Here is a 16,304-nt window from a genome sequence, read left to right as displayed (position 1 = left end):
TGAAAACATGACATGACCTGGGTGAAGGGGGTCTTTAATGATGAACGCCACCCTTTTAAAAAATATTTATTTGTGGAAATTTTAGAAAATTACAAAGAATAAATGTGATGATAAATAGTGAGAAAAATAATATTAACCCTCCCCCCTCCCTCCTTTTTGAGGCATCACTCCTTGAAGATGTCCTGGATACTAGGGACATTAGTGCCTCTGGTGGAGCTGACTAAGTTTACAACTCTCCACAAGTTCTCTCAATCCTGTACAGTAGCATCCCCTCTACCCCCATACCAGATGGTAATGCAGCCAGTTAGAGTACTACATCTGTAGAAATCTGTGAGTGCCTTTGATGACATACCAAATAAACTCCTAATGAAATATAGCCACTGTCATGCCTTCTTTATAGCTGCATCGATATTTTGGATCCAGGTTAGATCCTCACAGGCACAAATTTGAAATTGCTCACTATTTCCACTTCCTCGATGAGGACTGTGTGTGTTTCTTCATCTTACCCTTTCTGAAGTCCACATTCAGTTCCTTGGTCTTACTGAGTGCAAGGTTGATGCTGTGACACCGCTTAACTAGCTGATATATCTTGTTCCTGTACACCCTCTTGTCACCATCTGAAATTCTGCCAACAGTGGTTGTGTTTAGCAGCAAAATTTATAGATGGCATTTGAGCTGTGCCTACCGCAGTTGTTGGTGTAGAGTAGAGCAGTGGGTTAAGCACACATCACTAAGGTGCATTAATGCTGATTATCAGCAAGGAAGAGATGTTATTTCTGTTGGATCATTTGATCCAAAGTCCATCAGCCACTCATCTTGCAACATTTGCTTGTCTCCTTTGGTCAACTCTGCCTTCATAACAGCAAGCTATAAAATCACGTGAAATAGGAACAGGATTGGGCTGTTCACAAACTTGCTATTGCAGCTTATTCCACCATTCAAATAGTTCATGATTGATCTGATGGACTCAGCTTTACTTTTCCACCTGTTCCCTATGAAGAACAAAAGTCTATCTCTTTTGGCATTAATTTTGTTCAATGTATCAGCTCTTTGGGATGAAGAATTTGAAATAATTCTGATGTTCCAAAAGAAGGAATTCCTGCTCATCTCTTAAGTGTGCTCCACTTTGCCACTCAAGGGACGTGTCATTCAATCCAATATCCATTAGCGACTCATCTTGCAACATTTACTAGTCTACTTTAGGCAATTCTGCCTTAGTAAGAACTAGCTAAACTCTCAGGACAATCATGTTATGATTGCTCTTTCCAGAAGATCCTCTAACCTTGATATCTTAATTGTGAATCAATGCACGTGACCAGAGTTTAAAAAGTGGTTCCTTAACTGGTTCTACATTATATTATTTTGAGAAATTGTCCTGACTACTGTCCATGAACTCATCCAAATTTGCTCTTTTCCACAATTGCTACCTGGCCTGCTGAGTTCCTCCAGCATTTCATGTGTGTTGCCTGCTTCATGTCATTTTCTTCCCTTTACCAATCTGATTTGTTCAACATATTGATTATTAGAGTATCACAATGATTACAGTACTTGCTTTGCAGATCACTATTAACTTATTGATTTATACTGCCCTATTATTGTACATGATTTCCACCAAGTTTGTGATTGAAGACTCATCAGTAATGTCTCTTACCTCTCACTTCAGGAATTTGTCAGGATGTTGCTCCCTTTTAATTTTCATTAATATAATTAGTGATATACTATTAAATATCCAATCCTTTATTATCTCAATTTTTTATTGCTTTGTATCTTTTTACTCTTGTTAATTTTGTTTCTTAATATTCGCATTACATCATGGCTATTGCATGGAAGGATGCCATTTGTCCCAACAAGACAACATTAGCCCACTGGAAGGACAATCCAGCTAGTCCACTTTCTCCTCATAACGGTGTAAATTCTTTCAAGTTCAAGTTTAATTATCATTCACTCATTCATGAATATAGCCAAATGAAACAGAGTTCCTCCAGGGCCAAGGTGCAAAACACATTACCAACAGCACACAGTACAGAGCACAAGTAGCACATATAGTTCCAATTTCAGAAAAGCAGACATTCCCAAACAGAGAAAAAAATATATATATACACCCCACGACCCTGAGTGGCATGACTGTAAAATTGTAGAATTAAGTTGTCTTTCCACAATGTGAACACTGGAGGGCAGCACCAATGGGAGAGAACAGGCCTAACCTAGTACAGATTCCAGCATGCCCACAGAGGCTCTTCCACACCGCTTTGGCATCTCCTCTCCTGGTCAGCTGCAACAGACAACCCAGTGGCCTTAGCCTAGATCTAGTCCTTGCCACAAAAAGGGCAACGCAGTTTCCTACCGTGGGTCTCTCCAAAGAACGAGTGAACCGGACTTGCAGTATTCTACATTACCAGTGTCCGACAGGGTCTTGCAATCACAATCGTATAATTATCCAGCTCTATTTAGCTACAATCAAACATGCTTCTACAGTGCCCTCTCATGCAATTCAGACTCCAATCACTAGGTTAAAAAATTGCTTCAGGTCATTTACAAGAGAAAATCTGCAAATGCTGGAAATCCAAACAACACACACAAAATGCTGGAGGAACTCAGCAGGCCAGGCTGCATCTATGGAAAAGAATACAGTCAACATTTCGGGCTGAAACCCTTCAGCAGGACTTTTATTTCTCTCCAGTCCTGCTGAAGGGTCTCGGCCCAAAACATCGACTGTGCTCTTTTCCACAATTGCTACCTGGCCTGCTGAGTTCTTCCAGCATTTCATGTGTGTGCCTGCTTCATGTCATTTTCTTTCCTTTAATCTAAGTGCCCTAATCCATGGTGCTTCTCCCACTAAGAACAGTTTTCATCTATCAATTCTGTCTGCAACTTTCATGATTTTAAACACCCATTGCTATTGACACAGTAGGTCAACGGCAGACACAATCTCAAAGGCTCTCCACATGACTTCAGACCACCTGGACAACACAAGCACCTATGTCAGGATGCTGTTCATCGACTACAGCTCAGCATTTAATACTATCATTCCCACAATCCTGATGGAGAAACTGCAGAACCTGGGCCTCTGTACCTCCCTCTGCAATTGGATCCTCGAATTCCTAACCAGAAGACCACAATCTGTAAGGATTGGTGATAACATATCCTCCTCACTGACAATCAACACTGGCGCACCTCAGGGGTGTATGCTTAGCCCATTGCTGTACTCTCTGTATACACAACTGTGTGGCTAGGCATAGCTCAAATACCATCTATAAGTTTGCTGACGATACAACCATTGTTGATAGAATTTCATGTGGTGACGAGAGAGCATACAGGAATGAGATATGCCAACTAGTGGAATGGTGCCATAGCAACAACCTGGCACTCAACGTCAGTAAGACGAAAGAGCTGATTGTGGGCTTCAGGAAGGGTAAGACAGAGGAATATATACCAATCTTCATAGGGGGATCAGAAGTGGAGAGAGTGAGCAGCTTCAAGTTCCTGGGTGTCAAAATCTCTGAGGATCTAACCTGGTCCCAACATATCGATGTAGTTATAAAGAAAGCAAGACAGCATCTATACTTCATTAGGAGTTTGAAAAGATCTGGTATGTAAACAAATACATTCAAAAACTTCTATAGATGTACTGTGGAGAGCATTCTGACAGGCTACATCACTGTCTGGTAAGAGGGGCTACTGCAAAGGTCCGAAATAATCTGCAGAGGGTTGTAAATCTAGTCAGCTCCATCTTGGGTACTAGCCTACAAAGTACACAGGACATCTTTAGGGAGCGGTGTCTCAGAAAGGCAGCGTCCATTATTAAGGACTTCCAGCACCCAGGGAAGGCCCTTTTCTCACTGTTACCATCAGGTAGGAGGTACAGAAGCCGGAAGGCACAAACTCAACAATTCAGGAACAGCTTCTTCTCCTCTGCCATCCGATTCCTAAATGGACATTGAACCCTTGGACAGTACCTCACTCTTTTTTAAATATACAGTATTTCTGTTTTTTGCACATTTTTAATCTATTCAATATACGCATACTGTAATTGATTTGTTTATTACTAATATTTTTTTTCCTCTTCTATATTATGTACTGTATTGAACTGCTGCGACTAAGTTAGCAAATTTCACTTCACACGCTGGTGATAATAAATCTGATTCTGATTCAATCAGATCACTTAATTTCCTATGTTCCGACAAGAACTTCACCCCCCCCCCCCCCAACTCCGCCGCCTCAGTTTCTCTGGTTTATCCACATAACTGACATCCCTATCCCTAGAATCAATTTAGTTCCACTCAAATAAACCCTCTTCAAAGCTTTAATATCTCTCATAAAATGTGGGGGCAGGAATGGGCATAATGATCCAGATGTTTCCAAACCAGTAATTTATAAAGCTTCATAATAACTTTCTTGCTCTCATGCTTCTCTATTTTGCTTACCACAGCTTCCTCAATCTTAATTAACTATATGCAAGTCCATTATATGGAACTTGCATTCTTGTCCTTTCTACCATTGCAGCTGTTCTTCACAACTAGATACTACCAAATTATTATGTTGCTAATGGTCCATAGATTGCTGTATTGTCAATCTAGTACGTTCTTATCTTTCATTAATCTGGTGTTGTTTAATAAAGGCATTTTGTTATTACTTCCTATGTTGTTCATTTTTCCTCTTTTTGTTCTGACCTATTCTCTAATGGTTTCCATAATGGTATTATGGTTTCCTTACTTTTTGGCCATTACTATTTCTTCCCATTTGTGCTTTTGCGTTGGAATACTTTTCTAAAATTCTATTTATTCTTTCTTCAAAGTTCTTAACACAAGTTTGACTTAGGCACTAAACACTCTAATTACACATCATCTTGCTGGCTCCACTCTTAAATTTACCCCATATTAGGAAATTACAAGCTGAATTTTAAGTAATGGCAGTGGAATAAAAAATTCTTAAGCTCTGAAGAGTTATTACCTCTTTTGCTCGAGTTCCTCATATTCCAAACGTTTCTGAATACGGAGAGCTTCTCGTTCTTCTGATGTTGACTCACAGCTGTAAAACTGTAACAGAAATGGCCAGACCTCTCCACGGATTGCAGGATCAATACCACCAAAAAATATTGCCTTTAAAAGAAAGACGCAGAAGTGCTCATGATTCCTTTCCATACCTATAGCTATTTTTATTTACCAAATACTCCTTAATTAAAATAACGAACTAACATTTGTTGTGGAGAAATAAGCAGGGATATCTTCTGTCCAAGCAAAAGACTATTATCGGTAGCAAAGGCATGCAACTCTAATTATTTTTGTATGTAGCCTAAAAGTAGTTTTCATGACTAACAAAATCATTTAGTCTGAAAATCTTTAAAGTTCACATGACAAAACATTTCTTATAAAGAATGTGACGATAGTGTCCCACAGTTGAAATACAGTTTTTGAAGGAATTTTACAAGCATGAATTTTACAAACCAAATTTAAAGCATTCCAATCAACCATGCCAATAGGAATAAAAATTTCCTGGCAGGCAGAATTTAGTTTTCAACAACAGCAAGCAAATTTCATCTCTTTGTTTAGAAGGATTTACTGGCTTTGGAGTTAATGCAGATTTCTAAGATAGGCTTTTAAGATGATGGTGTCCTTTGAAGGGCATTTGAGAAAGTTTATCCTTTTCAACAGTAGAGAATTGGTAGTAATTGTAGACTATGTAGGTGGCGAATGAGTATCAGCATTACATCGAATGGTGAAACAGGATAAAATGCTGTATGGTCTACTCTTATTTCTATTGTTTACTTTATATTCCTATGATTAGTTGTAGGAATTTTGTATGAGGAATAGTTGGTGTATTCGTCCATGTGTGTTTATGCATCACATTTGATATCATATTGCAAAATACCTAGATTCTGGAAACAAAACTGAATAAATAAAATATATATCATTGAAGCATCTCAAAGGTCACAATCAAGTACTGAAGTGTGGTCACTTATGAATCTCAACATTACAGCTAATTTACACAAAGCAATGAGTTAAATATGCACTCTGATAAGGGGTAAATGTCCAGTCATTTCATGAACTCTCTTGATAAGTTGTATGAGAATTCCATTAATGGATCTTTTACATATACCTGAACAGACTAATAACATCTCATCCAAATGGCTATGCATAACTTGCTCAATACTACACTCAAGTGTCAGCCTAGAATAACAGCTTCCATTTACATAATGCTTTTAATGCAGCAAAACATCCCAAACACTTCACAGGAGTGCTATCAAACAACATATTGACATTGAGCTATGAGGAAGTATTAAGGCAGATAATCAAACCCTGGTTAGAGAAATAAATAAATAAACAAGGAAAAGAAACAAAAATGTTTTGGGACAGAATTTAAGAATGTAATGCTGGCAGCTGAAGAAACAATCACTAGAAGAGGAATTAAATTTGGGGATTCTCAAGAGACTGTAAATGAAGATTGGCTAATATCTAAGTACCAAAAACAAAAGAGCACAGGTTTAAGGTGAGTGGAAGGAGTATTAAAGGTGATCTGAGGGGCAAGTCTTTTTTAAACTACACTGCAACACACTACCAGTGGAGAGGGTGAAATCAGATACAATTACTATATTTAAAAGGCATTTAGAGAGACATACAAGTAGAGAAGGCTTAGGAAGATATGGACTAAATGGGATTGATATAGATGGACAGAGAAATATAGAGCACAAAACTGGATCCATTGGCCCTCCAAATCCATATTGGTCTAACAGTAAATGGCTCCAGTAAAATAGAAGGACAAAACTACCAGGGAAATCAGAAAATAAGAATCTGAATTTTAATTAAACAAAATAGAGGTTCCATTTAACAAGGATCAAAAGAAAGGTCAGTAAGCACAGATGTGATGGGTGAAGACACAGGTGGTGGAATTTTGGATAGCAAATTCATGGAATGAAGAACAAGGAAGGTCAGATAAAATGCATTGAATTAGTCAAGAATTGCTGTAACAAGGATATGGATGTTAGTAACAGATCAACTGAGGAAGGAGAGTAGTTGGTCAATTTTGAAAAGAGGTAGGCTTAGTGAAGGCACTGAAAGAAAGTATTAAATTGAACTCAAGATTGTGAATAGTCTGATTCAGTTTCAGATACCACAAAGAGAATTTGCGTCACTGGCAAGGAAATTTAATTTGTAACTGAGGCACAAGACCATGGCTTTGGTCCTCACAAATTTTCCATCCATTCACAAGGATTTTCAAAAAACACATAAAACTTATGGAAAGCTCATTTGGTAAGGTAGGAATGGTAGCAGGAGTTAAGATGCCAGAATCGTAAATGTAACCCTTCTTTTTGGATAAAGTTGAAGACAATAGCATAGAAATAAGAAATAAGAGATCAAGAATTATTTCTCAAAGGACATGAGGAATATCAGTATACCAGTGGAATTGGAAGTAATTGTAGCAATTCTTGACATAAATAAATAAATAGACTAAATTGGCAAACACACTTTCATCTAGTTGAATGATCATATAGGGCATTGAGGTTCATGAAATAGTCAACCACAGTGGGGACTTGAGGTCAATTTGAGGAGGTAAAACAGATTGCATCCTTAAAGCAACTGACCTCTGCAATTCCATCAGTAACCCAGAAATAAAACTGATTTAAATAAATAATCTAATTACTAAATAAATATCCCACTAAGACACATTTTCCTGTTTATTAACCAACAAACCCCCTCATCATACCACCATGCCAGAAACAATTGGGGAATCTGTGGAGTATTTAAAAACACAAGTTACACTTCTTAGAAAAATATGTCCCAAACTAACAGTTTTTAAAATATCAGCCTAATATAAAGCAGAGCACTATTTTACTGTTATTTGATCTTTACAATACATAATAATTGATCAGAGCTACAGTTCAGAAATATACTGAGGTACTCAGTGCCTAAGTTAGTACACTGCAGCTGTCAGTGAATATTTGTATTTTCATTTAAGAATCTCTTCAGATAAATATTGCCTTCTTCCTGCTAATCTTGGCTGGGATTTCAGCTGTGCCAAGAGCATCACTGTCTTGTTGTCAAGACTCCACAGGCCACACATTTTCTGCAGGTCATCACTAATCTTCTTCCTGCTGGTGTAGAATCTCCCTAACTCTAGTTGTGAAAACTTACTGCTTCTCAAATTCCAATCAGAATCATGACTGTCACATGTGAATGAAGCTGGGCAGGGACTAGCAACTGGGATAAAAACTAGGCTTTGAGCAAAGAAATCTCTAACTGAGGCATTGATTAAATAAAGCCAATATAAATAAAGGATAAGCAGAAAATAAACAAATATTACATTAATACTATATTTTTAACTCATACATCTCAGAATCTAGCCATGATAAATACAAGGTGTGTGTGTGTATTATATACCTGCTATAAGCTAGCCCATATTAATAAATACATTTTAAAACAGAGCTCAGAATACCACAGACTTTTCATAGAATATATTTTTTCTCTGCATGGATGACTACTGGTTCATTTAGAGGATGATCCCGGGGCATCTTGCAGCTAGAAATCAGAGATAGGTGTAACAATCTCACTATAAGCCGCTCTGCTGACCAGCAGGATAGAAGACATGCTGCTGGGATAATAGCAGTGCAAGCACAGTACGGTCGTATAGCACAGGCAAATCTGATGTTAAATATGAACATTGGAAATTGCAATAGCAAAACAATAATAATAAGACTGACAAATGTTCTTCAGTATTCTGATTCCTATTCCATATAAATGCTCAGATTAAGAATCACTGACTGCCAATATTCAGGTGTGGATTTATGCTAACTTCACTGCAATAAAACTGACATTAAAAGGTGCAATTACAGCTGAATGCATCTGAGGGAACACATTCCCTGTCTGGGGTAGTCATTCAAAAGACAACAGAAAGCCAAATGGCACAGAGCAAAAATAAATGCAGATACATTAAAAAAAAGGATGTACATTTTTTCCTCTAAAAAAAAAGATCCTCAACTACTTAATATTCTCTTCAGCAGACCCAGGGTGAGAGGATGGGTAGGAAACTGCAGACTTTTTCATGGTTTCTCTGCCAATCCTCATCTGTGGCCAGCTGGTACGATATGCTAGAGCTAGATTGTGATATAAGACACAGCCAAATTTTCATGCTTCCTTTTGACAAGGCACCTCATTCAGTACCGTGTCCAATGCTGAAGCCAAGTTCAGCAGTTAGCTGCCTGAAGAAATACAACTCATGGCTCAGATTCAATTTTTTTTCTAAATCATGGACACAATGTGCTAAACATGTTAGACTGATGGGTTGCTCCATTATTCCCTAAGTGATTGGCTTGTTTAGTTTTAGCATTAAAAATTATAATCATTTTGCTGCAACGTTCATGCATTCATCAGCAGCCCAGATGAGGTATTTTAATAAAGGCCAAATAAAATAAATTTCAAGAATCCATTATTTCCAAATGGGGTGCCCTCTAAATTTCTAAGGAAAGGAAGAAAGTGCAGATGCCCTGATTGTAATCTTCGGAATACCAAATTCAGTAGTGATGTTTCAGGTCTGGAAAATTGAAAATGTTACACTCCTACGTATATAAAAAAAATACAGGGATAAACTCAGCTACTACAGATCTGTCAGTTTAACTTTAATTGCATGGAAAGTTTTTGAACCATAACAGGGAAGGAATTAGCAGTCGCTTGACAAGTCTGGCTTCAGTTTGAGACAGCCAGTTTTGTTAACGGCAAATTGTGTCCAACTAACTGGAAATAAAAATTTTTAAATAAATAAAGAGAAACAGATTGCTGATGATGAAAATGAAGTTCATATGGATTTGCAAAAGGTAAGGTTACATCTGAAGTGTGCAAATAGGACTGACGTCAAAATTAAAGTATGTCTTTGCAATAGGAAATAGAGTAATAGTGGAAAGTTATTTGTCAGTCTACTCGGAAGTGCACAGAGGTGTTCCGAGGGAGGTAGGGTCAGTGCAAGGGCCATTTTCTGAACATACATCAATGATCAGGACTTCAGGTGTACAGAAATCAAATGTCAAAAGGTTAGAAGAAGCGTTTATGCAGAATATTCCCAGTCATACTATAAGCCCTACATGATCTTCATTCTCAGCTACTCCAACAACAAAGGCTAACATACCATGCGACTTTGAAAGGGCCTGTTACACCTGTAAGTTAGTTTTCAGTGAATGTTACAAGTCAAGCTAGGATCCCGCTCTCTTACCATTTACTAACCGAGACCCATCACAAGCACTCCCTTTAACCTCACTGGGGTTTCATTTCCCACACTCCCCATAAACTCACTGGGACTCATCCCAGGAAGTTGAAATTCAGCAAGCCTCGATTTCCCATTCTCACTTGGATTACAGTATATACCTTGCTCTTCCCATGGCAGATAAGAGGACAGAAGAAAATCTGCAGGAAACAGGGACAGAAGTGAGCAGGCAGAAGGAGAGTGCGAGGGAGTGTGCCACTGAGGAAGGAAAAGGTGAGGGGAGGAGTAGAGCCAGCAAACATGGATAGAACAGGGAATTGCAAAAGATAAATCAAAAGGTATAGAAAAGCAATAAATGTCATTCTAAGGGACTTCTAGTAGCTATTTGACACAATCTAGGCATTTTGTTTTCTTGTGATTAGCACTGAACTCACCTTGTTGAGATGTCTAAGCTCATTTTACAATCTATTTTCGAATTAACTTTTGGCCTCTGCCCAAGTTTCCACTGAATTGATTTCTATGAAAGTAATAAGCAGCTTGGGGTTTTCCCTCCTCCTTTCCTGTGTGAAGTAAGATGGTCATACCCAGCTTCTTTGTTGATATCCCAACAAAATCACACAGGCACTTCAGGGATATCGTTAATAGCCCAAAGGTGTTGCCCAATGAGTAAACTTAATTATTAAGCTTTTCACAGACCTTGCGGAGTTTGTATTCCTCTTCCATCTGGCCAATTTCATTCAGGTGGTTCAGCCAAATAGTGACATCCAACCGTTTATACATGTTTTCCTCAGGATGAGTTTCAGTTGATGGAAGGTTTGGGCGCCTTATTGAAAACTGCATACAAGCCTTTACATCAGACACCTGGAGGCAATATGAGTTTAGTATACAGGTGTAAAAATTGTGTTTTCATTCTGCAACAAGCATATCTAGATTCATTTGTTTATCAGATGTACATTGAAACATACAGTGAAATGTGTCGTTTGTGTCAATCAACGCAACCTAAGGACGTGCTGGGGGCAGCCCGTAAGTGTGCGACACTAAACAAACACCAAAACAAAATTGTAATAGAACTATTCTATAAGAATAAGATGCACAAATCACTTTCATTAACAAATGCAATCAGGCTGGAAACTGCAGCTCTTAGCTAGTCTACTGATTAGTGGATTCTGAGGCTCCAATTCAAATTCTATGATAAGTGAATTAATTTTATTCCTAAGTGAGTACTAATTTCAACCAGTTCAAACAAATTCGATTCCAGTAAAGCAGCTGATTCTTAATGCCCATATACAATCACATGGAAAGGATTGATGAGCACAGTGAAACCTGTCACAACTATGTACAGAAGTTGCTATGTATTACCGTGTCTTCTTTTCCCACCCTCCTAAAGGCTGAAAGATAATATCAACAGATAAGGTCAATGTTAAGTCAACAAGCTGATTTAGTTATACACAACCTTCAATGTAATATTCTCAAAGATAGCCTTGCTCTCAATAGCAGGTTAATCTCACTTCAAAGATCAAAATCTGTGGAACATGTCAGTTTAGTTTGACTTTTGCATCATCAATTCCATGTCGTACGTTTGGTAGTCAACCAGCCAACCAAATTTGCTAACTTCTTTCCTGGTCTGCTGGATTCAAACCATGCAGTTCATACTGAAATGCTCTGTATGAATATCTATTAAATATCCTTCACAATATGCAATAACTGAGTAAGTTAGCAATCACTCCTTTTGGTCCCTCCAGGCAAATCATGGCATCATGACACAGAAGGGCATTAAGGAGCTGAGGATTTAGATCAAAAGAAGGCACACTTCCTTTCTTGTTTTAGCAATGTACTGTGAGCTATGACTGATGAAGGGATAGATATTTTTGTGTTGTTTACTCTGGTTGGTCATGGTAAGAGATGGTCATGAAAGTTCATCACGTTACTTCCAAGTGACCTTTTACTCCCCAAAACTTTTGGCTGATCAAAGAATGAAAATATATCAGTTTTTATTTAATTATCTTACAGTTTATGTCCTGGGGTGTTCATGGCATGATCTAGGAGACTAGTTTTTAACTCCTGCGGACTGCAGCACAAAGTGGTAGAGTTAGCACCCGCTCATGCTCTGATCATTCCATTGTTTCTTGAATTTTATGACAGTCACTGATATAAAGCACAGACTCCCTAATTTCATGTACTCCCTTGGAACTTCACGGTTAAGATATCTGCTTGTAATCTGCTTTTTGGCAATCTAGAGTGGTCAAGCAAATTGACCATAAAAGATAATGAAAAGATGCAGGTTGCCTTGATTTGCACACTATTTTTCAAAAGGAAGATGCGTAGAAATGTCTCGTATGGCGGTGTTCCCACATTTCCTTCCTGCTAGTAAATGCCAGGGCTCTACTTGGCCTCAGCTATAAACTGCACAGCTGAGATGGTGAGAATTCACCATTTGCAAACTCTTGCCAATCTAAAGTACACTCAGCTACTTTGAACCAAACAAAAAAAAAACATGGCTACCATAGCAAATGATCTAGCAAGTTAGAAATTAATATATGATTAACAAAAAGCATAACGTCCAAACATTAATACATTTGACTGGAATGGAATAGGTAAATACTTTTACAGAATGTATTTAAATAGGTCTCCATAAAGCCACAGATGGTCCAGGCTATAATTCAGGCCAAAGGGATTTCACAAAACACTAAATTAATATGGTGTGTTTTAACACTCAGTGATTGCACTCCTAAAATCAATTAGCAAAATGCAAATTAAATTAGAGAGCAATAGCATCAGACAGCTAACCAAGATGCCCCAAGTCTAACTCTCTGCCTTAAATAATGTGAACTTAGTTATCGGCATTTGGTGAGGTTTCACAGTTTGTTAAAGCTGTTTGATAGAACAGCTTAAAGAGGTGGAGAAAGGAAGGAAAGAAAAACTGTTTTAATCAATTCCAGTGTAAAAGTACACCTTCTACAAGCCAATATGGACTGACATTTAATGGGTGAATTTGTTGGCTCCAATATTTACTCCATTTTCTTTAAAGAAAACATTCTGGATTTCCTGCAAAATTTGAAAACTCTTGAATAGATAGGTCAACAAGATACCTTGACCTGGTGTTGATAAAATGCCTCAACTTATTCTGGTATGAATGTTTGTGACTGTGGGCACAGCAAATATATTTCATCCTATAAAATACTGACAAATAGGAACAATAAAAAGTTTCCCAATTTTTTAAACATCTATCTTTCTACCTTCCCTGCCAATTTCTTTTCCCCCTTGTGATAGCTATTTTGTTTCATCATATCTGCAAGTCCTAATTTTAAAGCTAAGTTCTCTGATTGTCACTTGCGTAGTGAATGTGAATCCTACCAACCTGACTGAAGAGCCTAATGCGTTCATTCAGTGGTTGGGACTAAAAAGCCAAATTTTCTTTCCTACACTCACAAAAATGTGAAAATGACTCTAAGATTTATCAGCATCAGGAAAACAACCCAGCTTTTGGCTAAGCATTTTAGCCAAACTAAACAAGCATTTATTCCAAAACCATTTCCTCTGAAATGTCCTGTTTGACTGGGGTCCACATACAAAATGATGCAGTTAACTTTAAAATACCTTCAGATATTTACATGTACGTCTTCAAAGTAAACCACAGTAGAAGAAAATCCTCAATTAAGAGGCACCGATAAGAAAAATGATCTTGTCAGAACAGATGACAAAGGAAAATTCGCAAAACGGATGAGAATCCTCACAAGGGGGAAGGCAGAAATAATGTCATTATACTCTTTAGTCAGGAGTGTACACAAAAACATATGGGGAGACTAAGCACAGTTTGGGTGATCACATCATTTAATATCCCCTTCAGTCTACAAACACAACCCCATTTTTCGAGTGATCTGTCACTTCAGCTCTCCATCTTGTCTGCATCTTTCTGTCTTGTTACCGAGACCATTACAAACAACACGGTCAAAAACTCTAAGTAGTAACTATTTAGTGACAACAGTTAATAATCATTCTTTTCTATCCATTTACACACCCCAAACTTAAGTTCTTTATTGGTCTCATTGCCATTGTCTTTTTCCTAACCAACATTACCCTTTTGCCAGGCATCTCTGCTGTCTTATACCATCAGATCTTTCCCTCTTTTGCTCCCCTTCCCTTCCTCTGCAGCACTTAAATACTGTTGCTGTATACTTGGGCTGAGTTGCTCTCTGATCTCGGCAATTTAATTGCAAACGTTTTGTCACCATGCAAGGAGATAACGCCAGTACGCTGTCGAATGTGGTGTGTCCACCGAATGCTTGGCCTTTATATATTCTTCAATCAGCTGATTCAATGTCACTTCAACTGCTGATCTCGATCCCACTTATGAACTAATGCAGGCAAAACTCCTGACCACTGCACACGAAGTTCACCACACAGGCAATCAGTGACAAGATTTCTTCCCCACAACACAATTGAGTTTACAAACTGACTTCGAACCAGCTGAATGGAAAATATATAAAGGCCAAGCATTCGGAGGACACGCCACAATCAACAGTGCACTGACGATGTCTCTTCACATGGTGATGAAATGTTGGCAAGTAAATTGCCAAGATCAGAGAACAACTCAACCCAACCATCAACCACCCGAGCTACACATCTTCTTAATTATTTCCAGTTGTTATATTTGTTACTATTACCAATTCTGAATAAAAGTCATTGGCCTAGATCTAGAATACTTTTTCTAACAACTTGATATGCTTAATCCTATTGAGAACCTCCAATATTTTCTGAAATGTCAGAAACGGGGACTTCACAGAGGCTGGGTATAAAAGAATTCTACTCAAAGGTTAACCAAAAGTAGTCTTTGGGCTGCAAAGCAGTTTTATGCAGTTTGTTGTCATCCGTGTAGGAGAGTAGAGCCTGTGTGAGTTGTGCTGTGACCTATTCAGGACTCTGTGCAGCAGAGCCCACAGTGACAGATCTTAAATGCAGTTGTATTCTGTCTAGTGGATACTTATGCTAATGATGCAGAGGGTTAGGATTCCAACTGTGCTGAAAAGAAATTAATTAGACTTCAAGCATCCTATTACTATCTTGCAGACCCGTGGATATTTTGAGAGCATTAAAGACTTGAATATAACAGAGTTTCTCAAATCAGAAGTGAGTATCAATTTGTCGAATGGATGCAGTTTTTCAAATAGTTTTAACAGCACAGACAAGAGCAAACATGAAGACCATTTAAACATGGGCCCAACATGTTATTCAGTTTTTATTTCCATTCAGTAGTAATCAGGGTTTTTTCTTAATAGAAGAAGTATTGTATCTCTCTTATTTCTGCAAAAAAATAACATTCAGTAAATTATTTCCTTCTTGCTTCTCCCTTGCCGGTTGATGATCATCCCCCACTATAACAAAATTTCTCTGGATGATGAAAATAGGGAGAAGTGCACAATCTGTTGGAAATTAAGTCAGTATTTTCAAGATGCCCAGAGTTTAAAATAATGATCTGTCCTGTGCATTGATCCTTGCTGCTCATTTTGCAAATAATCTTCTCTTTGGAGATCTTCCTTTTTAAAATGAGCCAAGTTAAATTAAATGATTTAATCAAAAAATAATCTGTGAAAAGTACAGGATTGTGGAAAGTTTGGGATTGTGCACAGGGTTTTACTAACAATACAAATTAAAATAATCTCTAAATTTAAAGAAAACAGACTGTACAGCAAATGTGTCTGGGCCATAGTGTCTGTGCCAAGCATGATGCTAATGGTAAGTAATCCAATCTGCAAGCACACAGTCCATATCTCTGCATTCCCTACCTGCTCCTCCATACTAGATTTCTAACTTTCCCAAGTTTTGATAAAAGATTATTAAACTTCCTCCATGGATGCTGTCCAACCAGTTGAACATATTCACCAAATGGTAATTTTATAATTTTCTGTTGTGTTGCAAATTGCAAAGTCAATACTCACATCTAATTACCTATATCTAAGTCTCAAGGATGGTCTACAGAAGAGGAGACTTAGGAAGTATCTCAAATATAAATACACTTAATTTATATTTTCACACTCCAGTTTCAAAATGGACAATGAGTGGGGGTTGGGAAACTGAATTTGGAAGAATCTCAATGCCAACAATATCCCCATTGTCCT

General features: G+C 37.9%; 1 protein-coding gene across 4 annotated transcripts in view; it reads right to left on the bottom strand.

Annotated features, from left to right (window-relative positions):
* Positions 1-16,304, bottom strand: part of tbc1d16 (TBC1 domain family, member 16) — a 112,018-nt gene that overhangs the window by 28,092 nt on the left and 67,622 nt on the right. For all 4 annotated transcript variants that reach the window (XM_059948516.1, XM_059948517.1, XM_059948518.1 and 1 more), the window contains 2 exons: positions 10,885-11,049; positions 4,951-5,099 (listed from right to left, as the gene is read on the bottom strand). In XM_059948516.1, coding sequence (XP_059804499.1) covers positions 4,951-5,099; positions 10,885-11,049 — 314 coding nt within the window. The remainder of the gene's footprint in view (positions 1-4,950; positions 5,100-10,884; positions 11,050-16,304) is intronic.

This window comes from Hypanus sabinus, chromosome 23, assembly GCF_030144855.1.
Source record: "Hypanus sabinus isolate sHypSab1 chromosome 23, sHypSab1.hap1, whole genome shotgun sequence".
In the NCBI taxonomy this organism is placed as follows: domain Eukaryota; kingdom Metazoa; phylum Chordata; class Chondrichthyes; order Myliobatiformes; family Dasyatidae; genus Hypanus; species Hypanus sabinus.
This window is presented reverse-complemented; position numbering and strand designations above follow the sequence as displayed.